Source organism: Mucor velutinosus (assembly GCF_035048745.1).
Source record: "Mucor velutinosus strain NIH1002 chromosome Unknown tig00001544, whole genome shotgun sequence".
Taxonomy (NCBI): domain Eukaryota; kingdom Fungi; phylum Mucoromycota; class Mucoromycetes; order Mucorales; family Mucoraceae; genus Mucor; species Mucor velutinosus.
In genome coordinates this window covers 30,689-56,018 of record NW_027041908.1, presented here as the reverse complement: position 1 = coordinate 56,018, position 25,330 = coordinate 30,689, and the positions used below count along the sequence as shown (strand labels likewise).

Below are 25,330 nucleotides of genomic sequence, written 5' to 3'. Positions count from 1 at the left end.
TTTTTCTTCCCTTTTTTTTTGTCTACATAGTCTTATATACATATATCATCACCATGCTTCGTAGAGTACTCATTCAGCATGGTCATCATTTGCAAATAAAACGGTCTTTTATACATACAATTAATCATCCACAGCAATCACCCAGCTACATCAAGCCGTTGCTGTTTGGCGCAGTCTCTTGCACCACTATCTTCTTCACAGCTGCTTGCATACATGAAAAGGAAAAGGAAACCATATGGCAAAAGCTGAGGAAACAAGCTGGCAACACATTACGCGACATCATTACAGACGACAATTTGGTTTGGTCAGATGTATACAAGGAGAAGAAAAAGTTGATACGAGAATATCAAAATCAAGTTTTACAAGATTTGCAGCAAAGATTAGAGCAATACAATGCGCTCCCTGTGCAACTTAAACGGCCATTGTTATCAACAGCTGAAACTGCTTTCTACATGCCCGAATCTGAAAAAACAATCGCTGCACTCATATCCATCAACATTGCTGTATTCGCTTGCTGGAAAGTCCCTGCCCTACAGAAATACATGACTCGCTACTTTTGTCATAATCCTGCCAGCAATCGGCAATGGACTTTATTCACCAGCTGCTTTTCACACCGTAATGCGGTCCATCTGACAGTCAACATGGTTGGCTTATGGTCTCTTGGTCCTGTCTTGCATGATCTGCTAGGAAGAGAGCAATTCGTGGCGCTGTATCTGTCATTAGGCATCGGTGCTAACGTCATTTCTCATCAATTACAATTGATGGCGAGACATATAGCAGCAAGACCCATCCTACCTAGTATGGGCGCAAGTGGCGCTTTGTATGGCCTGCTGACAGGCACAGCGTATTTGTACCCTGATGCAGTTGCATTTGTTGCATTATTACCTTGGATACCATTCAAAATCACGTATGTTGAATGACGCCACTATGATATCTAATGATGGACTTATATATGTATCTAGGTATGCAGTGCCAGCTTTCTTGACACTGGATGCAGCGGGAATTTTAATGCGCTGGCGCATGTTTGATCATTTTGTATGTACTTGACAAGAGTTAATTACAATTCTCATGTTGACATTTATTTTGAATAGGCTCATCTCGGAGGTGCGTCTCTAGGCATCGCTTATATGCAATTTGGTCCTAATCATATGTGGCCTTACATGACCAACACCATCCGTGAGTTAAAGAAATCCGTAGGTAATGGTAAAGGGGGTAATAATAACGGAGGAGGCGACAAAACATCTGGCGCATTAATGGAAATGCCTGAAAGAATTCGTGCGAAATTACTGGGCAAAAAGACGGTTGCTGTTCCTGACAAGCATTAGTGGGCTAATAAAGACACGTTTGATTAAATTTGTATTCATTTGAGCTGAATAATTGCCATGCCAATGTCGTCTGTTCTTTGCATAAATCGCTGTGAAAATTAAAGCCAGCTATTTCTGACTTTCAATTTGGGTGACACTCCATACGAAAATCTTCAAAATGAAATTTTTTGAAAAACTTGGATCTACAACTTTTTTTCAGGATGGCATTTTTATTTCGCAATTTTTTTACTCATACTATAGAAACTACTTTGGAGACTTTATCCGTGTTAATTTGAGAGCTCTGGCTCCTCCCATCGTCAAGAAATCAGCGATTTAAAGTCTGCATCAAATTTGCAAAATTGCGATTTACTGCAAATTTTACTAAGCAAACTGTATTCTAACTTGTAAGTAAACCTGTTTAAACACATGGTAGCAGTATAATTAACTACTCATTAAAGATAGAATAACCTATTAGGAAGATGAAAAGTTAATAAAACGTCGAAAATGTGACTAAATCACATACAACACTAGCAGCTTTTGCATGATTTTGTGCCAAGTTTCACTGTATCATATAGACTGTATTTACACACACATTTTAAAGTTTGAATTACAAGTAAATACCTACTTTTGGCAGAGTAATGTCAGAATCAAGTTACAACCCTGTTTTTGGACCCCAACCCTCATGCCAAAATGGCATGTTTTTTAGAAACACTCAAGATGAGCAAATTTAATCCTGTTTTTACTTGCACATCCAAATAATACAACAATTTTACTATATATTTGGCTAGAACGGCTGCTATGTGACCTTAAAGATTGTTGAGAAAATGCGACAAAACGACTACCGTTTGGCTCATATTTGACATTCAATGCCTGAGGTGTAAGCGGCGGCATGCCGGTACTCTCTCATTGGTTGGTGTCTTCCACTAAAAAAATTGCCTGAACCCAATGATTGCATTGTGTTTCTTCCCCCCTTTTTTTAAAGAACGAAATTATTTATCAGAGAATACCAACACCAAAGTCGTAAACCCAGACTACCTGAACCTTACCTCGTCATCAAAGTGGATTAGTTATACTGGATATCAAACTACAACATGATGCTCTCCACTTCCGTTGAATATAGTCATTGCTGCAATTGGATATACCTAACTCCATTTTTATCTGTGCTCTCCATGCAAATCAACAACTAGAAGAGGACAGAATTTCATCAACTTTCTCTGCTCCTAGCAAACTGCTCGCAAGAGATTTACCAAAACCCGACAGGCCGATACCATTGACACGCGCTACAAATCTACTGCTACGCTACCTAGGGATTAAGATAGCATTACTATGAGCCACGCCACCGGTCTCAAGCCTTCTCTGCAGACAATTTTGTACAAGATATCAACATGATGTGTACCACCACCAAATCGGTTTGTTTATCATGCAAAACTTTAATTTGCCTATTTATTCTTATCAGTTGATACCACACACCACACACGCTTCTTTTTTCTTGTTCTTCTTTATCCATAACAACAACACGAACGAGAGAAAATGACGCTTCTACCTCAAGATTACTTACGCACACTAAAATCCATTCGTGAAAGATGCTTGCAAGTGTATGAAAAGGGACAACGCGGTGAATTAACTTGCTTTGAACTACACCAAGACGCATTGCCTGCTATTGTAGACCATGTCACTGAAACCACGCAACGCCGGTACCCAGATCTTGACAAGATACCCCCTCATTCAAGACTGAGGCATTTTGATGCTAAGCAATTCCAAGCATTGCGTGATCGTTGGCAAGAACAAGGCGTGGATGCAGTTGAACAAGCACGTCGATTGATCGATTTGGTTATTGTGTCTGTACTTGTGGATGCTGGAGCAGGTCAAGCCTGGAAGTACAAGGCAGTAAACGGAGAGCTTGTCGGAAGGTCAGAAGGTCTTGCTTTAGCTTCTTTCGATATGTTCTTGGAAGGCTATTTCTCTAGCTCGAAACAAGTGCCTGATCGTGTGGATGGTACGTATATACACCTTCGTGAGAAAATTTACTCTTTGTCGACAAAATCTTGTTTCTTTTGCAACAACAAATACAGACTGCTTATTACCTTTTATTTTCATTAAACAGTGAAGGGATTGGATGCCATTACTCTGCAACGCATGACGGATGGCTTTCAAGTCACGGATGAGAATCCTATGGTAGGTTTGGAGGGTCGATCCAATCTGCTAAAGAGATTAGCAAAGGCTATAGAGGATCAACCTACCTACTTTCCCTCCGTCAATGGTGAGCCACAAAGGCCTGGCAACCTGATTGGTAAGACGTACGCATGCATACCCAAATGGAGCCTCGAATGTTGACTTGACGCATTTTAGACTTTGTGTTGTCCTCTGTCGAACACAATTCTCAAACCAAAAATGTACGCATTGAAAAGCTATGGGAGGCCGTCATGAGCCTTGGAGAGATGTGGCCTGCGCGTGTAAAGATCAATGGTATCCAACTAGGCGATGTTTGGCCTTGCGCTTCGTTGACTGATTTGGGAAATCATGAGAACTTGGTTCCTTTCCACAAGTTGTCTCAATGGCTTACTTACTCACTCGTCGAAGCTATGGAGCTCTCGCTGGGCATTGCCATTGAAGGCATGGAGCAAATGACAGGCTTACCTGAATATCGTAACGGCGGATTACTGGTAGATTATGGACTTTTGAAGCTGAAACCTGCACAAGTAGAGCGTGGCACTGTCACTCCTGGAAGCTTACCTACATTTGAAGGTTCTGACCCAGTCATTGTGGAGTGGCGTGCCTTGACCGTAGTGTATTTAGACAAGATCAAGCAAGGCGTTGAGGACAAACTGGGCTGCAAACTGCAATTGGCTCAAGTGTTGGAGGGAGGTACCTGGACAGCAGGAAGAGAGATTGCCGCCAAATTGAGACCCAAAGATGGTGGGCCACCTATCGTGATCAAGGTAGGTTATTATACACTCGCATAAATCTAGCGTATCTTCTCACCTTGTCATGCAAACAGAGCGATGGAACTATCTTTTAATCGTGTTTTTAACAATTACGTCCAGTGTGTGTAGGTATTTGGACACATACTTGATTCTTGGTTCATCATCCAATAAAAATGGCAAGTATAAACCTTGCCCTTTTGTCTAAGAATAATCAATTTCAGCTGCCACTTTTATTTTCTCCTTTGACGAGCATGTTCAGGAACCAATTACCAAAAACAGAAATGGCCGTTGGTTTGACAATTGAAATGCTCGCTGTATATAATATACCGAGAAACGCAAAGCCTACTCATTACTCAAACAGTTGATAGAGAGTAGTAATAGATTTGCATTCCGTGAGTCATTCCTCTTGATTCAGTTAGAAAATCTTGATATATTTTTATTCAAGTGCTTATTCATTAATTATATTTCCTTTCTCTCTCAAATTTTACAAAGATGAAGATTCTGCCATGGTCATTGATTTGCATATCCACAGCTGTTTTGCAACAAATTGCATCTGCTCAGATCTACAGTAATAACCTCAGTTCATTGAATGTAGCCATTGGAGAGGAATTAGACAATACAGTGTTAAATGCACCCATGCTTCGTGCATCCGATGACGTAGTAAGTATGATTGCAACTTGTAACATACAATAGCTCAAAAATACAATGTAGCAACGAAATAATATAAACAGCATGGTCTTGTATTGGGGCCAAGGTGATTTTGGAGAAAAACGGCTTTCATACTACTGCGATCAAGAGGGCGTCTCTATTATAGCAATTGGATTTGTCGTTGATTTCATCGGAGGACCCAAAAAGTCGCCCATTTTAAATCTATCAGATAACTGCAACAATGTGGAGAACTGCGTTGAAGCAGCACAGGATATCAAGTACTGTCAAAAGAAAGGCGTCAAAATACTCATATCTGTTGGGGGTGCAGTAGGCCCTTACCACAAACAAAATTGGGATCCGGACCTTTTTGCTTGGTGGATGTGGAACAAATTTTTGGGCGGTTCTGATACAACTGTTGCCAGACCCTTTGGAGATGCTATTCTAGATGGTGTAGACTATGATCCAGAGTGTAAGCCCTGACCGAAAACATTGATACCGAAATACATACTGACATGGTATGTGTATAGCTGTCGACGGCGTTGGCTACGATCGCCACATTGATACACTTCGCCAGCTATACAAGACCCAATACCCACCTCGCGAATACTTGATTACAGCTGCACCGCAATGTCCAGATTTAGACTATTATTCTAAAAATGCAGTATACAACATACTTCATCCAGCACCCAAATATGATGCCTATCCAGACATGGTATTTGTTCAATTTTACAACAACTATTGCTCTGCTTCAGCATATCAAGCTAAAGGGACAACCAAATTCAACTTTGATGTGTGGGATGTATGGGCTCAACAACGTACCAAGGGGAAAACAAAAGTCTTCCTGGGTGTCTTGGGCAAGGACAATCATATGGATACTGGCTATGTTACTTATGAGAAGCTTACTGTAATTTTGGATGATATCAGACGCAGCAAAAGCTTTGGTGGTGTGATGATTTGGGATGCGGGCTATGCATACTCCAACACGGTGCAGTACTTGAATGGCCTTACATATGGACAAGCTACATCTAAATATTTGGAGCAATTAAGCAGTGGCAGTGCAAAGACAGCCAAGGCATTCGATAGCATCAACATGGCATTCAAAGAGCACAAGGTCCCTGTTTTAGTCCCTCTTGACAGCAACAATACTGATTTACCCCCGCCACCTGTTCCCTGCTCTGGCCTATCATTCCTGCTACTACGCTCAGTCAGTGCCCGTGTGCTGGCATCTGCTTTTGGGTCTTCTCCAGATTCAGTGGACCAGCATCTTGAATCTATCGGCATGGATGGCGATGACCCCATCAACCCAGGTTCTCGTATTTGCTTAATATCCAACACCAACTCGAATTCAGTTGTTATTGGATACGTCTATAATGCCTCTATAATTGATGACCAGGACTTGTCTGGCTATTACTCATAGTACAATTACTCCTTTGACCACATACATATATAAAAAGTTTATATTACATACAAATCAGCCATGTAATGCAGGCAGATGGTAAAATTTTCAACCTTCTCTTTTTCTTGTTTGATATTTTCTTCATGCTCTTCTATCAGCCCCCTCCTCTTTCTCTTTCGCATTTACCCACTTTCAATTTTACTAGCGCAAGATCAGGATCAACAAGACATGAAGTTTTTCAAGAACAAAGTAAACAAAAGAAAGCTAACTAAATCACTCACAGAGACAGCACTGATAGCGCCAACTGTCCATCAGCACCATAACAATAAACCACTTGCACCATCTCCTTCTCTGATATCAATGCCACAACAAGCACCCACTGCTGCCATGGCAGCAAAAGACTTGGAAGCAACCAATAGCGATAGTTGGCTTGAACTGAACCTTCCAAACGACTTTTCCAGCTCATTTGATTTACCACAGCTCCAACACCACCAAAGCGAAGCAACATCAAGTAGTAAACTTGAAGCCAACGCTAGCAAATCAGCCAAACAAGGATCAGAAAATATTACGGAGACCTCTTTGCTCTCCTATCCTGACAATCATATCGACACAACCACTCATAATGAACCAAACAAACCTGAAAGCATGAATAAGGCGGCTGCAGCACTGGAACTACCAAGCAACTCGACATGTAGTGCCGTAGATAACGGCAACAAGCAAGACGAGAGGTAATGTCCTACCTTTCAGCATTACAAAAATGATAATAATAATAATAATAATAATAATAATAAGCTTGTTAATTTTGTTATACAGTATAAGTCCCTTGCAGCCAGCTGAGAAACAAGGAGACACACTTTTAAATGACACTTCTCGTGATGCGATTGTATTGGCCAATGCAACACTAATTCCAACTGATGATATGCAGCATATTAAGCTGGAAGAAAGAGATGACTTGTCAGAGGTAAAAAATAGCGTAGAAGAGGAACAGGTAGAGGAAGCAGCGGTGGGATATGATGACTTTTTGGCTGCATCAACATCAACAGCATCAACTTCAGGTTCAGCTCCATCATTGATCGAGCAGGATAAAGACAAGGCAATAGTGATTGAGCGAGGGGACAATACAGAGGAAATGAAACCATCAAATTCAAGTATATCAACAGAGACACACGTATCACAAGTTGCATCGCCTGTGGAAATGTGTAATGTCCACAATGAGAATCTTGATGATTTAGTGATAGCAGAGTCCCCATCTCGCACGACCTCCTCATCACCACTCAAAATGATTCCACTGGCAGCAATAGGGCTATCAACACAAGCAGCTTCAACAGAGAGCTCTCCACAAGAGTTGCAAAGGGAAACTTGTAGAATTGCCAAGCGAAAATCAGCCGTTTCATTGATTCCTCGTAAACAACAAACAGCCCATTTACCAGATGCAACTGTCAAGAAGGATGGCAGACGAGCGTCAAGTAGTAGTTTCATCCCTGTGCTTGCTACTCGACATCAACATCAAAACCCCACTATTTGTTCAATATCAACTAAAGATGGATTGACGACTGTGCCGGTTACCTGGAGTCCATCTTCCTCGTCAGAGAGAAACTCAGTATCCAGTGGTAGTGCAAGCAGTTGCGGTAGTCAGTACCAGGAGAAGAGAACATCTCTCATTGCCAAGTCAAGTGCAACTCAACAGCAACTACTGCAGAGCAAAATCCCCAAGGCCTCCTTTGGTATGTCCCTCACAGCCAACACAGAAATCTCCAAGGCGTCTACAGTCCAGCAGCATGTGAGTAGACTACCAACAAAGCGAAATTCAACACTGGTTTAAAAATATGAATACTTACATAATATGAGCACTAAATCATACAATAAATAATGCGACAAAAGTTCTAGTCATTGACCGTGCGTGTAAACAGTGATAATGTGTAATCAGAATGGTAGAAAGCAGTTGTGTAAACTAATCAGCAGCCCTGATTGTTGCAATCTCCAAATCAAGAAGGGAGCACTTTTTGCTCAAGACACACGGACACACACACACAAGCAAAAATGCCATTGTGCCACTCCAGATCTGACATGCCAATCGCTCTCCTAGATAAACTCTCTACCATGACAATATGTTTATTTCCTCTAAAAAAAACCATATTGTGCTGACATGTTATTTTTTAATGATGATAGGTAGATTAGGGGGGGGAAAAATATATAAAGACTTGAATGTTTTTTTTTTTTGAATGAATCGAATTGTGGTGCGTTTTCTTTCCTTTCTCTCTCTCTTTCTCTCTCTCGTTTCTTGCTTCTGGCGGTTTTCTCTTTCTTTAAATACATAATCTATAGCTGACATAACGACCAGCAGTTTCACTCTCTCTTAAAATCTTGACAACCTGTCATTTCCCGCAAGAAAAAAGGTCAATATACGAATAACTCATTACTACTCCTTTACAGTCAAATTACCTGTCCACGCTTCAAACCATAATATCTTGCAACGGGATCAGTATGTTGAATACGAGGTAATTGAGTTTCTTTTAAGCGGCTAACAAGCGATTGAGAGACAAATTAGCATTCCCACTCTGCCTTTGGTTCTCCAAGTACTTACTATCTTTGCAACAAGGTTGCCTTCTCCTCTGTACTTAAAACTTCATGCTTGGGTACCAAAACGTGATGTGTAATGTTGACTAATAACTCATTTTCTTGGAATGATTCTAAGGTGTGCTTTGAAGGCAAGGATTGGATGACCTTGTTGGCTGAGGAAGTCATGCTCTTTTGGTAAATACAGATGCCCTTGGGGATTTGTTGTTGTGCCATACGCTCGACGTAACTAAAGAGTCATTGTTAGTTCATGTCAATTCCACACACGTCCATGCTCAGCTCTATTTACACTCTCAAAGGCTTGACACCAACAGATGTGTCTTTGGGAAAAAAGACGAGCAATTGATCAATGGGGTCATCCTTCTTTTGTACAACAAATGTCAATTGGTCGCGACTATGTGAAAAGATACGAGGTTAGACACTCCACTGTGCTTTGCTCTCTACTCTGTCACTAGACAAACCACGTACTCGACATCACCAGATGGGGCGAATGAACGTTTGAATGAATCCAAATCCATATCGAGTTCTGATTGAGAAACGAGATAACCCTACATGTTCCAATGATTAATCGCCTTTTGCCAACTAGAAGAGTTTTCAGCAAGGGAATCTTTACTCTGTCATGAACCATTTGATGTGCAGTGCGGAAGACTCTCCATAATCTAGTGGCTTCGTTGTTGTTGGGATCCATGATGTGCTGTTGTTTGTGTTGCGATTTGACGTTGGTGATGAAAAGAGAGTAGAGTGGGAGAGTTCGAATTTTTTTTTCTCTGACAAAAATGAGTCGAGCTCAAGGTGAGTGTGTAGTGACTGTTGGACAACATGAGCCACTGGGCTGTTTGGGCTGCCATGATCACAATAGACCATAACATCAATGTGTGGACGACTGCTTTTCCTCTCCGTTGGATGAGTGTCTTCCTTGGGGCAACTACCATAGAGAGTGCCCCTATGAAATTCATGCCGTGCCAACATGCCTAATTCACACTTTTCTTCCCACATTCTAACTTGAGATCATGCAGTTCGGTTTCAGGCCATCCAAGGGCCTAACGTTTACTGTATTGACCATACTACAGATATTTGGTCTTTACATATTCCTCAAAGGCTTCTTATTAACACATCAAACATTTGATCTACAAGGCCAACGATTTGAACCATGGCAAGACTTTCCTCTCACGCAGCAGCACACTCCTGTAAAGAAACCCACTACAATTCCATCACAAAAAGGATTCAAGCGCACCGTGATTGTCTTGATTGACGCACTGCGTTTTGATTTTGCCATCCACGCGCCAACTGCCACTACCAAGGCAGAGGAGTACTATCGCAACCAATTTCCCATCATGCAGAAACTCACACAAGAGCAACCCGCTTCGTCATTGTTATACCAGTTTCGCGCTGACCCACCTACAACCACCATGCAGCGTATCAAGGGCTTGATGACAGGCTCTCTGCCTACATTTATTGATGCGGGCTCGAACTTTGCGTCTTCAGCTGTCAATGAAGACCATTTATTACGCCATCTTGCCAACAAAACCATGTACTTTCTAGGCGATGATACATGGGTCAATCTGTTTCCAGAGAGTTTTGTCAAAGAGCGGACATTTGACAGCGACAGTTTCAAGATGCTCGATTTGGATTCGGTGGATAATGCCATTTTGGCTCGACTATGGGAAGTATTAGACAAGGACGACTGGCAAGTAACCATTGCGCATTTTCTCGGTGTGGATCATTGCGGACACACGTATGGGCCATCCGATCCCAACATGAAGCGAAAGCTAAACCAAATGAACGACATTGTAGAGCGTTTGGTGTCTGATTATGTGGATGAGGACACGCTCTTGGTGGTGATGGGCGACCATGGCATGTCAGTGGAGGGTGATCATGGCGGAGAAAGTGTAGAGGAGCTGATCAGCACGCTATTTATGCACTCGGGCAGACCCTTGACGTTCACGGATGACTACTATCAAGCGCTCTACTATCGCATCCATGAAACAAGAGCACTCAGACTTGGGTACGATATCGCTAGCATCTCGCAAAGACTTGGTTACGATGCAACATCTTATCCCGTTGTTGCTCAGATCCACATAGTCCCTTCATTGGCTTATTTGCTCAACGTGCCTATTCCCTTTGGCAATCTAGGCGCTCTTCTTCCTGATACACTGATGCCCAAGTATCCAGATATCCACTCCAGGATGCGCAACGTTCTCCATATGGTACAAGAGTTCCGTACCAACGCCTTGCAAGTAAAGCATTATCTTGATCAGTACGCTCAACAAACGCATCAACTGGATTTCTCGCCTGAGAAGCTCCAATTCATCACACACCATTTGTACGCTGCGGAGGACATCATGGCACAGCTCATGCAGACACCTGATTTCTCAGACAGCATCCAGAAAGATCACTCGACTTACTTGGAGCAATTGGAAGAAGCCATCTTGGAATACGATGCCTTCTTGATCAGCACCATCAAGTATTGCAAGGCTATTTGGGCTCAATTTGACACTGGCTGTATGTTTGTCGGTATCGTGTTGCTGGGATTCAGTACGCTGGCCTCTTTGTGGCTGATGCATCGTGAACCGAGAGCGTCTTACAGTCGTATGTCCCTGGTAGGCGCCTCTGTGTTTGTTGCTTGCTTGGCCGCTTCCTGTTTGCGGTATCAATTTCCCGAGGCGTTGGTCGCTAGAGGATGGTTTGAAAAGATGGAGCAAGTGGACTGGGTTGGCGCTTGCATGGCGGTCGCTGTGTGCTGTATGGCATTCACTTTGCGGCCTCAAGGAGCAGCCTCATCCGACTGGTATGTTATCATCATTGCTCATATTGTGCAAGCATGTACACTGGGATCAAACAGCTTTGTCATTTGGGAAGACCGCGTTACTCGCCATGTGCTGGCCACTCTGACCTTGGCTTGGATCGTTCGCAATCTGCAGGTGGCCATTACAAAGACAGATCGTGCTCTGGCTCTCTTGTACCCTATTTTGTTTCTGATCGTATTGCGGCTGACCAGTGCTATTGGTCAGTGTCGCGAAGAACAGTTCCCTTATTGCAGTTACTTCCACAGCGGTATGCTCGAATTCAATCTGGAAAACTACACGGGCTATGGTACTATTGCATTTGTCATTGTACTCTATGGCATGGTGATCTTTTCAACAACCACCTTGAACCAAATCGCTGGACTGACCATTGGCGCCTGCTATCTTATACCCTCCATCATGGTCCTCTTTAGAATCTTTTATGAAATTGGTGCCAAGTCTCTCAAAATTGAGCAAGGACAACGCGAAATGCCGCTGATGGTGCATCATGTGCTTGATGTATACATGCCTCGCGTCGTGTATGCCTTGACCTTTATTGGCAACAACATGATTTTGGCAGACTGGTATTTTAATAGTCGCCCTCGTCGTATCATGAGTTGGGCCTTGTTCTTCCTGTGGACTCCCTTGTTGGCCGTCGTTCAGCGTCCTTTAGGTGCTGCTCTCATACTTGCCTCACCTTGGATTATCAAGTTGTTGGCCACTGGCAAATCCAACAGTCTGCTGATTCGACTGACCATGCTCCACTTCTTGGGCCATCACTTGTTCTTTGCCACTGGACATCAAACTACTTTTACTTCTCTGCCTTGGAAGGCTGCATTTGTAGGGTTCGAGGACATGAACTACTATGGTGGTATGATCTTGGTGACACTGGCTACCGTAGCAGGCTACATTATCACTTGGTTTGGCTGGTTGGTCCTGCTGTCTGAAAACCCTCATCAACGTCAAACATTGCACTTGCTGATATTGCTGCAGTCCATACCAACCTTCTTGAGCGCCATCTTTATCTTTGTCCTAAAGAGACATTTGATGACCTGGAAGATCTTTGCCCCTAGATTCTTATTCCAACTATTATTGCAAGTGAGCTCCCATGTAGCTGCAATCATCTTGGAGAAAATTGTAGAATAGCTTCTATTGCCAAGTACATGACCATGTATATCAAAGATGAAACTTGTCTTAGCCATACATTTCAGTATAAGTCAAGTCAGTCATCTGAACCAAATAAAGCCGTTGTTTTTGGGGGGGCACCTAATACCCATATATTGAAATGGATTTGCTCCATAAAACCAGCATCTTTTTTTTTTTTTTTTTTTTTTTTTTTTTTTTTGAAGTCATAGTATCATCAAGCGTGAAAAGCTTAATGGTCGCTCATTGACATGCGGAGGAGATCCCAGCCAACCAAACTCGAATCAAATCTAATCTCTACCCAACTACATTTAGAAAATGTGTCATCAAGGGTGATGAGTCACACAGCTACATTTGATAAGAAAAAATGAAATATTAATGTTCAATTTCACATTGGGGTTTACTTTCTTTCTTTCATACATACATCTCAAAACAATGTCTTCTCCTTATGTCCTCAACTTTGGTGCAGGTCCTGCCAAGATGTAAGTCTACTCTGAAAGAAAAAGAAGAAGAAGAAAAAAAAAAAACAAGGCGGGGATAGTCTAAACAACCTGATAATTTGATCTAGTCCTCAACCTGTCCTCGAGAAAGCCCAAAAAGAATTTCTCAATGTCAATGGTACAGGCATGTCTGTCATGGAACTCTCTCATCGTTCAAAGCCCTTTGGCGCCATTTTGGAAAAGACCAAGCAAGATCTCACAAAACTCATGAACATTCCAGCAAACGACTATTCCATCTTATTCATGCAAGGTGGCGCCACTACTGAATTTGCATCTGTGTTTTACAACTTGGTTGCAAAGAAGCAACAAGAACTCAAAGACGCTGGCAAAGAAGGTGAGGAAATTGTAGTGGATTATCTCGTTACCGGTGCTTGGTCCAACAAGGCAGCTCAAGAGGCTGAACGTTTGATCCCCACTGTCATTGGAAACCCTGTGCGAGTGAATCGTGCACTGGATGTCAAGAAGCTGAATGGAACATACGGCGCCATCCCTCCACAAACTGAATGGCAACTGACAGATCCCAAAACTAGCAATGTTGCCTATGTTTACTACTGTGATAACGAGACAGTGCATGGTGTTGAATTTCAATTTGTTCCCAAGGTGGATGCCACTGTGCCTCTGGTGACTGATGTATCCAGCAACTTTTTATCTCGCCCTATCGATGTATCTAAATTTGGCATTGTATACGGTGGCGCACAAAAGAATTTGGGACCAGCTGGTGTCACTATTATTGTGATCCGCAACGATCTCTTGGTGGATCTCGGAGTGGGACCTATTCGTCCTCTGATGCTTGATTTCAAGACTGCTGCTGACAATGATTCCATGTACAACACACCTCCTACTTTTGCTATTTACATGGTAGGCTTGACTTTGGAGTGGTTGATTGAACAAGGTGGCCTGGAGGCAATTGATCAAGTAAACTCTCGTAAGGCTGAAACGTTGTATGCTTTCATCGACGCATCTCAGTTATACAAGAGCCCTGTTGAACCTCACTGCAGAAGTCATATGAACGTTGTATTCCGTTTGACTAGCGAAGAGTTGGAGAAGGAATTTTTAAAGGGTGCTGAAGAGAGAAACATGCATCAGCTCAAGGGACATCGCTCAGTGGGTGGTGTTCGTGCCTCTATTTACAATGCTCTGCCTGAGAAGGATGTTGATACCTTGATTGAATACATGAAAGACTTTGAAAAAGCACATGCCAAATAAATAAAATTTGACAGCTGTCATCGAGTTACCATAGTATCTCACTGTCTCTCTGTTTTTCTCTTCCAACGCGAACTACTATTGATATGAACACCAGAACATGCAATGAGCTTAATAAGGCTGCCAGAATAGATTCAGACGCAAGTAGCATCCTTGTTTTCTGGTTTTTTTTTTAGGAATTCTCTCTACGTGCTCAATTTGCTTGAATTATGTCACATATGGCGAGAAACGAAAAGATTGAACAAATGTATATCAAAGAGTACAAATGCAGTTTTTTGTAAATCATAGCCACTTGAGCATCAGTTTGATTCGCATCAACACAAAGACTTGGAATTACGTCTCTAGAGAAAGACATGTGCTAATGTGGCTTCTAATATATCTAAGCAACAGCTCTCTATTCTGCTTCATTATGTCACTCTGCAATGAGGGTCAATAGCTTCCGCAACCAATCATTAGTGCCTGCATATCTTTACAACAAATAGGTGGACATGTCCTTTGTTCCTGGCATCTGGAAGCTTCTGCTGAATTAGCTCCACTGTTGCTCTATACCACCCTTTTTTATTATATACCCAAAACATTGGCCCTGTCATCAGAGGAACGAGGAAATCATCTCAAGAATCATGTCATAATTTGACCCCTCATTTCATGCATTTTACACACTCTGATTGGTGTAAAATCTTTGATTTGAAAATTAGAAAGTTGTATCTCTTTGAGATTTACACGAAACACCAATCAGACAAAGAGAGCATAGAAGATTAGACTTCAAGTTTCACAAAAGAAGAATAGCTAAAGAATGGGGAGGAAGGGGGTCTATAGCAGTAGGTTACAAAAAATCAAACGTCGAAAAAATACCAATGTTAGGCACCCCCTTAGGATCATTTCTCTTTCTTCCTTTCTTTTCTCTCTTTTTTTTCCACTATCTGTAAACGTTTCTAATGGACTCTGTGAACAGCGCCAAACAACAGCAATACGATGGTTTGTTTTCTTTTCTTTTTTGTTTGATAATGGACAGTGCAAACACTAAAAAGAAGACTCATGTTGGTTAGTAGGGCAACCTACTGCTGCTCCTACTACATCATCATTATCAGCAGCTGGTAATGCAATCACAACAAAAGAAACGAGGTATGTATGCGATCGGCTCTGCTAGTTGACTATCCAACACGCTCCTCTTATTAGGCACACTGCCAAAGATGGTAACTACCACCACCAGCAACACCAAGAAGAGACGGAGGAAGAAGAACCAGCAGCAGAGGGTCTTTTAAGATTGAGAGAAGATGATCACCATCACATTGATCACAATGAAGAATCATTACATAGTTTCAGATTTTCATCCTCCAACACATTTAGCATCAGAGAAGAATTGTTACAAAAGAAGAAAAGGCTACATGGGACATTACCAGGTCATTATGCAACGTCTGAGCTGCTCGTCAACAGGGCAAATACCAGAAACAAGACCAAAACAGTGGGCAGCCCCATCATATCATCCAAGCATCATTTTCGCAAGTCCACTCAACTGGCAGAATCGCCCAAGCGATCTATATCCAATGGCTCCAGTCAGTCGTCACATACCACCCAGTCCACTAGCACGCCTCCTACCACTGAAGACGAAGACGATTACGAGGAAGAAGAAGAAGACACCTATGTCCCTCACTTGCACAATCGCCTCAAACAGCAAAATCAAGGCATTCTTACTACCTATGACGATTGGCGCATCATCTTGACAAACAGCATTGCACAAGATGTGCTTGTGAGCCATTTACACCACAAAATGAACGAAGAGCAAAAACTGATACTTGTTGGTAAATCAGTCATGGATTTAATCGAACCCTCTTACCAAAACCGGTTAAAATCCATCATTGTGAAACGAAGACATGAATTAAAACGTCGTGATGCCGAGCAGAATGAAGCTGGTATGGTGTTGGTGTGCGGCAATGTGGTAATGTATACGCTGCTTACAGAGAGAGAGAAAGAGACTCGCCTAATGCCGCCTGTAGATACCCATCATTAAATTAGACGGCACAAAGTCATCCGCTTCTCTCTGGCTCAAGGAAAAGATCAATGAATCAGGCAACTCGGTGTTTATATGGATCTTTGAGGAGGTGTACGAGAGTTCAATCACACTGACTGTGGATCAGCAAGGCACCATTGAATCAACATTATGCGAACAGGGCGTGCTGGATCTATACGACTACAGCGCACTCGATATCATTGGCAAGAAGCTGAATTTCCTTGTGCCCAGCCTAGAGATGCAACCAGCGTGGCAAGACAGCATCAACAAGCTTCGGTTCTTTGCGAGTCAAACCAAACGAGGCGCACAATTCCCCATAATTGTACGCTTACTGGATAATTTCACAGTCCAGATCACTTCGATGCCAGTGATCGCTGGTCTGATGACCATACAATCTGATGGTATAATTGAAGGTTGCAACGATATATTTGTGAAATATTTGTTTGGTTTTTCCCAACAAGACCTTGTTTTGAAAAAGAACATTTCACAGCTTTTGCCTCAATTCCCGACACTGTTGAAGAACCTCAAAAGAGACGATTTACTACAACAAGGACTGATTATCAACAATACCATTTGTAGAAAACTGTTGCCTCTGCCTGAACAGTGCAAGATGGTGAACAAACGACTCTTAACACACACACCCAACAATCAACCACTGCCGATCCTAGTGGCTCTTCACAGAGACGGCACTCCATTTGAGGTCCAATTGCAGCTCAAACTAGTGGAATCATCCAAGCAGCACAAGGAAGGCGAGGAAGAAGACGAATACGCTCTTTGGATCTCATTCGATAGAGAAATTGCATTTAAACGGTTTGGGCATCATCACCTTATTTCTCAGGCACCACCAGAAAAGGAGCATGAAAAGATTGCCTACTCCCCAACTCGTACCGTTGTAGTCATACCACCTCAAGCTGAAAACAAGACCAAGAGATCGCCATCGGTCATAAGCACATCACATGAGGACACACAGCCTGAGCAGGATGCTGACGAGGGAGGCGGACTCAAGTCGCCAACATCAACGCAAGACATTATCTATTCCGCACAGACCAAATCAACGAGCATTGATGATTATGTGATACTAGATAGCCTCGGCCAAGGTGCTTACGGCCTGGTCAAACTGGCTGTAAAGAGAAATGACCCAAGTCAGGTAAATTACCCTATATGGTTTATCTCTGGATGCTGGAGTAAACTAAAATAATTTATATAGACAAACGTCGTGATCAAGTATGTTATCAAGTCTCGCATATTGGTGGACTGTTGGACAAGAGACCGGAAACTCGGATCCGTGCCCGTCGAAATTCATATACTCCATACGCTTAGAAAATACCCTCATCCGAACCTAGGTGATATGCTCGACTACTTTGAAGACGAGGACCACTACTATATCGTCATGGGATTGCACGGTGGCGGTATGGATCTCTTTGACTACATTGAGCTCAACGATCATGGCATTCCAGAGCAGGAGATTCGCCGCATATTCAGGCAGATTGCATTGGGAGTGCTCCATTTACATCAACACAACATTGTGCATCGAGACATCAAGGACGAAAATGTGGTGCTGGGCGATAACGGTGGTCTACGATTGATTGACTTTGGCAGTGCTGCCTACTTGAAGCCAGGCAGAAAATACGAAACGTTTGTGGGCACCTTGGATTATGCAGCACCAGAGATCCTACGAGGACACACCTATTCAGGAAAACCGCAGGATGTGTGGGCACTGGGTATTCTATTGTTTACACTTGTGTATCGCGAAAATCCCTTTTACGACATTGATGAGATTATGGGAAGAGAATTGAGAATACCATTTGTACTATCAGAAGGTTTGTTTTACTTTGTACAACGACAACAATAGCAACAGATTTATTTATATAGAGTATAATAGGTTCAGTTGATCTTATCAGCAAAATGCTGGAACGTGATGTAGAGAAAAGAATCGATATTCAACAAGTGCTGGCACATCCTTGGTTAATGTAAAAAAAAATAAAATATATATATGTATAAATAATACTAGATTAAAATCCTCTTCCAATACCAGTCTTTTCCACAATATCCTTCATAACACTTTGTTCCTCTTCGCACAGTTCAGGATGAACATACAATAAAGTCTTGGGTTTAGCTTCCTTGTTGGACACGCATCCTTTGGCTAATGAAGGGTCGTTGATCATCCAACTAGTGAAAATACGGCTGGCTGGCTCGATCGCATCTACAGGCACGGTTGTTGTGTGATCTTTGGCAGTGAAAGAGAGTGTATGGATGGTTAATTCTTGGGGAAGTTGTCCTTGAGCTACTTTTTTAGGGATAGTGATCTTTGTGACATAAGGTGACATGACCCATTGAATCAAACCAGTAGAAGCTGCACTGGTAGCCACCGCTAAAAAATTTTTGTCAATTGAGTGTGATCTATACCAGTTGTATGCACCTTACCTACGCCAACAAGTGCTGCTTTAGCTACAAAAGGCACAGGCACATCAATAGCAAACACAAATGGAGATATACCACAACCGAGGCCCAACGAAGTGATGGAGAACAATTTCAATTTTTTGGCTACATTGGCCAGGGGTCCTGTATAAATAGTAACTGGCTTCTCTTCATCTTGCTTTGTGGTGGTAAAGTGCCGAGTTTTGAAGGGAGCTGCGACAGACACCACTCTCAAGGGTGATTGATGTACAATAGCGGCTCTTTTTAATGCGCTGCTAGTATGTCTAGAGAGTCTCAACATGTAAAGTAAATAAAGAAGATGATATTGCTGTCAGGCCAAAAAGCTGAGCTTGACATTTTTTTTTTCTCTAAAAATTGCCCACCAAGTCCGCTCGAGGACTACTACGGTACCTGAATCAACCTGCTTGAGAAATTGTGTCTTTAAAGAGCTTATACTCTATGGGTATTGCTCTAACAGCCATGGTTCTTAGCGATTATATACTCGAAATAACTCAAAGTATCAGGTGATGTGTTTTTCCAAACTTTTTTTTTTTTTTTTTTTTTTTTTTTATGTGGGTCAGGTTCACGCACTTCAGTTAAAAAAACAGCGTGAAAAAGTTACATTCTATAATTATCCACATGGAAGGTTGGAGGTGGATCAGAGCTTTTCTCATGCACCAATCACTTTTAAAGTTGGCTTCGTGCATGTGACTTACCGCAATGGAACATTAGCAACTTAATAAATATCGTAATCTCTATAGCACATCATCGATTTCATCAATATATTCTGAATAAGAAGATGTACAGAACAACTCCTTTTTAGAGGCATCATTGATTGCCCTCAGGGTATAATACACGGCATCGACTTTGTCAGCAGCCGCCGACTCCAAATCACACTGAAACTTCGTCCCGGTTCTGCTCAAGATTGGCCAGATCTTAATTAAAATCGACTTGATTTCTCTAATTTAAAGGATTCAACTCTATATGTCGTGATGACGTTATATATCCTAATGCACTCTTAGAGTACTTTTCAAGGCGCAATCAATAATGCTAGTTATGAGAGGTGTTCTGAACAAACTTGCCAGGCAATCCTTGAAAATGCGAGCTGCTCCTAACGCGAGAAACTGCTGCTCATGTGTGCCATGTAGCTAGTATGCTGTCTGCCTGTATGTAAACTTTTCTTTTTTTTTATATAAATACGGATCATCATAGGATACACTGTAACAAGCCCTTTATAGAGCTCTTGTGAAAAGTGAAGTTGTGAGACATTAAATTTATGCAATGAAATAACTGCGTTAATATGATGAGCAGTTATTTGAGATTTTATTTATATGCAAAAGGGGGGGGGAGGGGGAGGAGGTGTTTGGAAAAGAGACTAATTCTATAAATGGTGGACTAGATGATATGTATGTTGATCTAGTTAGTTGGCATTGTTTTAGACTCCAACGTAGTAATGGATATGCTCAATGAACTTGGTAGTGCTAGGTGAACTTGAAGCGATGCGATACTCTTTGTATTTTTAGAGCTGTTATGGATGAGTAATCTACTAGATTCAGCATTGCCAGTGAATGATTGCATTGTTGTGGTAAAGGCTAATTGTGTCAGTTTCACGAAGCCAGTGTCTTTTGCGGAGAAATGAGTTTTAACGTTCATCGCTTTGGCCATCGTCCATGTAGACCGGCCTTCAAGTCATTATGTCTGTTTGAAACTATTAGTTGTGCTCATGTAGACTATGACAGGCACCATACCAGGACAGAAATATGATTGGCCGCGTTGACCCCGTACCTACTTTGTTGCAAACAATAGCTCGACATGTTTAAAGAATTTTAATTCGATGAATAGTCGCAACAGAACCATAGTTTTTATGCTGGATCTACCTTAAATTGGGTTGAAAATAAGATCTTTCACTTGAATTTTTTTTTTTTGTTATTGCTCTTCATAGTTGAGACACATGCAACAGGATATGAAAAAGTGACACTCTACAGAAGTAACACTATATGAAAACTCGGTTTCATGACACGACTCACATTACCAGCAGGTTTTTAGTACCCTTTTGTTCAGCAGTAGTGACCCCCTTATTTGTATTATCGTCTCCACGTTTCACCATATTCCACGCATGAACTGGCAGAGACCTCGACAATCAAAACGGCTTCTTTATTCAAATCATTTGGCACCTACAATGCAGCCATTCATCTATTATCACCTTGGTTCCTCCATTGTTCAGACAAGAATCGAGAAAATACATGGTACAGCTCACATAACGTCCCATTGCCATCAACAACAACAACAACAACATTGATATCGACTACAACCTGAAAGCCATGTCGAGTGCCATAAACAAATGTTACCAGCTCAACAGCGAGTCAATCGATTGCTGCTACCAACAAAATACAGTTAATTATGCCCGTCTTATGGTGTCATATAATAGTCATGAATCGCATCCTTCATAAGCTCAACCAAGACCATCAAAACCAATCAAATCTTGACGCGGGTAACTGCATACAAGATCCACATGAATGGCAAATGTGTCTATATACCATACGCCATGTCATGTATACCGCCTGTATATAGTCCAAATTTTGCTGGCTTACACCAGTAGTCTTACTGTTGATTGTCCAGACGTTTTAATTCATTGTTATCATTCTTCATTTTAAACGAATAAAAGAAACGAAAAAAAAAAGTGTGACCTATGCTTACTATACAACAATCATCCTAGCCACTACATGATTTGGTCGAATGTTGTAGCATTTTCCAGGATCACTCTGTATAAGTCAGCACAGAGAATGGGCCGTTATTATATGACATGTTGCTTTCCAAGCATAATGAATGTGTATGTTTGTGTGTGTGTGTGTGTGTGTGTGTGTGTGTGTGTTTACAGCCTTGCCCAAAATCTGATTTTACAAACTCAAATGGTAGCCGGCCAACGAAAACTGGCCAAATATGATTATATTGAGTGCTGCTCCAATTTCCCTCTTTCTTTTTCTTTCTGTTTTACAACAAAAATCATATCAACAGAATGAACTTTGACGAAATTGAAGAACAAGTGAGTTCTTACTTGAGATGCAGATACACACAGCAGCCTACTCACCCTTTGCCTTGTCTGTTCATTTAGGATGGTATTCGTTTCTCCTGGAATGCTTGGCCATCTTCACGTACCGAAGCAACCAAAGCAGTTGTACCTATTGCTTGTTTGTATACCCCCTTGAAGGAACGCGAAGATTTCGTAGAGAGCCCAATCTGGTATGAACCAGTTACTTGTAAAGCACCTTGCCGAGCCATTTTGAATCCATACTGGTAAAGTATAGAACTTGTTGCTTCTAGAAACGTATATTACCTCATACACTAACATACATATACAATCAAAAAGCCAAATTGATGTTCGTGGTAAACTTTGGATTTGTCCATTCTGTCTTCAAAGAAACGCGCTTCCACCTCACTACAAGGATATTTCAAATACCAACCTTCCTGCTGAACTTTTACCCAAATACACCACCATTGAATACAACTTGAACCGTGTCGCTCAAATACCACCCATCTTTTTATTCGTTGTTGATACTTGTCTCGAAGATGAAGATCTCAAAGCTCTCAAAGAGTCCTTGATTGTCAGCCTGAGTTTATTGCCTGAATATGCTTGGGTTGGTTTGATTACATTTGGTACTATGGTAAGTGTTGTGTGCGTGTGCGTGTGCGTGTGTGTGCATGAAGAGATGCTTATCGACCCACTCTTAAACCTAGACTCAAGTCCATGAATTGGGTTTTGCTGATTGTCCCAAATCCTTTGTTTTCCGTGGTACCAAGGAATATGCTGCAAAGCAAATTCAAGAAATGTTGGGATTGACCAATAATCCTGCTCGTCCTGCTGCAGGTCAACAGCCTAATCGTCCTGGCCAACCTCCTCAAATGACCATGGCTGCCAACAGGTAAAAAAAAACCCCCATAGTGAGAGTTGTGTGTATATGTGTGCACATGAGTACTGATTGCTTTTCTTATAAAACAGATTCTTGCTTCCTGTCAAGGATTGTGAGTTTGTCTTGACATCCATTTTAGAAAACCTCCAACGTGATCCTTGGCCCGTTGCTGATGATAAGCGTCCCGAGAGATGCACTGGTGTGGCTATGAGTGTCGCTGTGGGTCTTTTAGAGACTACTTTCCCCAACACAGGTGCCCGCATGATGTTGTTCAGTGGTGGTGCTGCCTCCGAAGGACCTGGCATGGTTGTCAGTAATGAATTGAGAGAGCCTATCCGTTCTCATCATGACATTGAAAAGGAGTCTGCCAAACACTACAAGAAGGCTACCAAGGTAAAATACTCAAGCAATAAGCATATAGGCCGTAAAGATCACTCATTCAAAACTGACCTTGTAGTTTTATGAAGCACTCGCCAAGAGAGCTGCCGTCAATGGCCATACCATTGATATATTTGCTGGCTGTCTCGATCAAATTGGTTTGCTGGAAATGAGATCCATGGTCAACAGCACTGGCGGTTTCATGATCTTGGCCGATTCCTTCAACACTGCCATTTTCAAGCAATCCTTCCAACGTATTTTCCAAAAGGACAGTCAGGGCCACTTACAGATGGGATTCAATGCTACGATGGATGTGCAAACCACTCGCGAATTGAAAGTGTGTGGTATGATTGGCCATGCCGTCTCTGCCAACAAGAAATCATCCTATGTGGGTGAAACTGAGATTGGTATTGGCAACACATCTGCTTGGAAAATGTGCTCCCTCAACCACGAAACCACCAACGCTGTTTATTTCGAGGTGGTCAATCAACCCTCTACTCCCTTCCAGCCTGGCTCCCGTGGTTTGATTCAGTTTGTCACGCATTATCAGCACTCTAGTGGCCAGTTCCGCCTTCGTGTGACTACGGTTGCTCGTAACTTTGCAGAGGGACAAAGCCCTGAAATCGCCAATTCATTCGATCAGGAAACCTCGGCAGTCTTGATGTCTCGTATCGCTGTGTTCAAGGGAGAAATTGACGATGGACCTGATGTATTGCGTTGGTTGGATCGCATGTTGATCCGTCTCTGTCAACGATTTGCTGATTACCGCAAGGACGATCCTCATTCCTTCAGACTGTCTGAAAACTTTTCTATTTACCCCCAATTTATGTTCCATTTGAGACGCTCTCAGTTCCTGCAAGTGTTCAATAACTCACCCGATGAGACAGCATTCTATCGCCACACACTGAACCGTGAAAACGTCGACTCCTCACTCATCATGATTCAACCTACGCTCACCTCTTATAGCTTTGACACAGATCCTCAACCCGTCTTGTTGGATTCCATCTCCATCAAGCCAGATGCTATCTTACTACTAGACACCTTCTTCCATATTTTGATTTTCCACGGTGAGACTATTGCACAATGGCGTAAGGCTGGCTATCAAGATCAAGAGGGTTATGAGAACTTTAAACAATTGCTGGAGGCACCTGTCTTGGACGCTCAAGATTTGCTGATGGAGAGATTCCCTGTTCCACGTTACATTGACTGTGATCAAGGCGGATCTCAAGCTCGTTTCTTGCTCTCCAAGCTGAATCCTTCTACCACGCATACATCTGGTAGTCCCTACAGTGCAACTGGAGGTGCTGTTGTCCTGACCGATGATGTCAGCTTGCAAGTCTTTATGGAGCACTTGAAAAAGTAAGTATCTTGTGTGTTTGCGTATGTAGAGCATGTATTGACTGACACTGTTATTTTCTTACAGATTGGCTGTAGCTGGTGCTTCCTAAACACACGATGAAAGGATTCACTTATTTTTTCTTTCACTCTTTTTTTAATAATTTCTCTATATACTACTTTTTTTTTTTTTTACCTAGTTTACATTTAAAAAAAAACCCTCCCCCCCCCCTCCCAATAAACACGCTTTACATGTTATGATAAGCAGTTTGCGGGAATGAGAGAGCACTGACGATTTGGATTTCTATTGCATATTCTGTAACATTTTGAGCGAATTGTTTGTTGTGTGCGTATGTGCATTTCTCCAGATGGCATCTCATGTAGCACAAGTCTATTTAGTGAAGTGTAATAGATCCGTCGATAGGCAAAGCTAAAATGCCTCTCAGATCTGACATCTAATGCGCGTATCTTATTCTGCAGCTGGAAAAGCATTCGCATTTTATTACTAAGCTAGGAAACACAGTTTGTATTTGGATTGTTCGTTTGAAGAGATCTCAAAGCCAGGAGAGCAATGCCAGTCAAATGGCAATAATAGCGTGAAATACAAGTTTACTTTTGTGTGCCAGGATATCGTGTACCTTGCAGGGCAACACTATGTTTGTAACAAAGAGTTCATGCGCGCGCTGAAGTCGTATTATATTACTAAAAACTCTAAAAGTGCCGTCTTCTCAAAATGCCGGTTGTTCATGGGTATAAACACGAAAATAGATGATAAATTGAAAATAGATAGAATTACATGTTTATT

The 25,330-nt window shown here is 42.0% G+C and overlaps 10 protein-coding genes across 10 annotated transcripts; 8 read left to right on the top strand and 2 right to left on the bottom strand.

Annotated features, from left to right (window-relative positions):
- Positions 1-53: 53 nt before the first annotated feature.
- On the top strand, positions 54-1,325 carry ATC70_005330 (uncharacterized protein; the record flags this gene model as incomplete). The annotated part of the gene is made up of 3 exons (XM_064824625.1): positions 54-907; positions 963-1,035; positions 1,092-1,325. 3 exons carry the CDS (start codon positions 54-56, stop codon positions 1,323-1,325), a joined length of 1,161 nt encoding a protein of 386 aa, XP_064680002.1.
- A 1,509-nt stretch (positions 1,326-2,834) lies between these two features.
- ATC70_005329 (uncharacterized protein) lies at positions 2,835-4,323 on the top strand (the record flags this gene model as incomplete). The annotated part of the gene is made up of 4 exons (XM_064824624.1): positions 2,835-3,300; positions 3,409-3,594; positions 3,654-4,243; positions 4,303-4,323. The coding sequence occupies 4 exons, from the start codon at positions 2,835-2,837 to the stop codon at positions 4,321-4,323; spliced, it is 1,263 nt and encodes a 420-aa protein (XP_064680001.1).
- A 397-nt stretch (positions 4,324-4,720) lies between these two features.
- YHM1 (high copy suppressor of abf2) lies at positions 4,721-6,293 on the top strand (the record flags this gene model as incomplete). The annotated part of the gene is made up of 3 exons (XM_064824623.1): positions 4,721-4,888; positions 4,940-5,345; positions 5,404-6,293. The coding sequence occupies 3 exons, from the start codon at positions 4,721-4,723 to the stop codon at positions 6,291-6,293; spliced, it is 1,464 nt and encodes a 487-aa protein (XP_064680000.1).
- Positions 6,294-6,500: 207 nt separating this feature from the next.
- ATC70_005327 (uncharacterized protein) lies at positions 6,501-8,094 on the top strand (the record flags this gene model as incomplete). Its single annotated transcript, XM_064824622.1, has 2 exons — positions 6,501-7,000; positions 7,086-8,094. 2 exons carry the CDS (start codon positions 6,501-6,503, stop codon positions 8,092-8,094), a joined length of 1,509 nt encoding a protein of 502 aa, XP_064679999.1.
- A 484-nt stretch (positions 8,095-8,578) lies between these two features.
- Positions 8,579-9,537, bottom strand: ATC70_005326 (uncharacterized protein; the record flags this gene model as incomplete). Its single annotated transcript, XM_064824621.1, has 6 exons — positions 8,579-8,644; positions 8,715-8,793; positions 8,857-9,078; positions 9,139-9,243; positions 9,318-9,397; positions 9,463-9,537. 6 exons carry the CDS (start codon positions 9,535-9,537, stop codon positions 8,579-8,581), a joined length of 627 nt encoding a protein of 208 aa, XP_064679998.1.
- A 322-nt stretch (positions 9,538-9,859) lies between these two features.
- ATC70_005325 (NMO domain-containing protein) lies at positions 9,860-12,778 on the top strand (the record flags this gene model as incomplete). Its single annotated transcript, XM_064824620.1, has 1 exon — positions 9,860-12,778. The coding sequence occupies one exon, from the start codon at positions 9,860-9,862 to the stop codon at positions 12,776-12,778; it is 2,919 nt and encodes a 972-aa protein (XP_064679997.1).
- Positions 12,779-13,210: 432 nt separating this feature from the next.
- VPS34 (Phosphatidylinositol (PI) 3-kinase) lies at positions 13,211-14,481 on the top strand (the record flags this gene model as incomplete). Its single annotated transcript, XM_064824619.1, has 2 exons — positions 13,211-13,257; positions 13,344-14,481. 2 exons carry the CDS (start codon positions 13,211-13,213, stop codon positions 14,479-14,481), a joined length of 1,185 nt encoding a protein of 394 aa, XP_064679996.1.
- Positions 14,482-15,413: 932 nt separating this feature from the next.
- On the top strand, positions 15,414-18,460 carry ATC70_005323 (uncharacterized protein; the record flags this gene model as incomplete). The annotated part of the gene is made up of 6 exons (XM_064824618.1): positions 15,414-15,453; positions 15,528-15,600; positions 15,655-16,414; positions 16,473-17,633; positions 17,694-18,306; positions 18,369-18,460. 6 exons carry the CDS (start codon positions 15,414-15,416, stop codon positions 18,458-18,460), a joined length of 2,739 nt encoding a protein of 912 aa, XP_064679995.1.
- Positions 18,461-18,498: 38 nt separating this feature from the next.
- ATC70_005322 (uncharacterized protein) lies at positions 18,499-19,205 on the bottom strand (the record flags this gene model as incomplete). The annotated part of the gene is made up of 2 exons (XM_064824617.1): positions 18,499-18,857; positions 18,911-19,205. 2 exons carry the CDS (start codon positions 19,203-19,205, stop codon positions 18,499-18,501), a joined length of 654 nt encoding a protein of 217 aa, XP_064679994.1.
- A 2,715-nt stretch (positions 19,206-21,920) lies between these two features.
- On the top strand, positions 21,921-24,638 carry CWH43 (the record flags this gene model as incomplete). The annotated part of the gene is made up of 7 exons (XM_064824616.1): positions 21,921-21,947; positions 22,017-22,198; positions 22,272-22,566; positions 22,640-22,824; positions 22,902-23,205; positions 23,270-24,549; positions 24,614-24,638. 7 exons carry the CDS (start codon positions 21,921-21,923, stop codon positions 24,636-24,638), a joined length of 2,298 nt encoding a protein of 765 aa, XP_064679993.1.
- Positions 24,639-25,330: the final 692 nt, after the last annotated feature.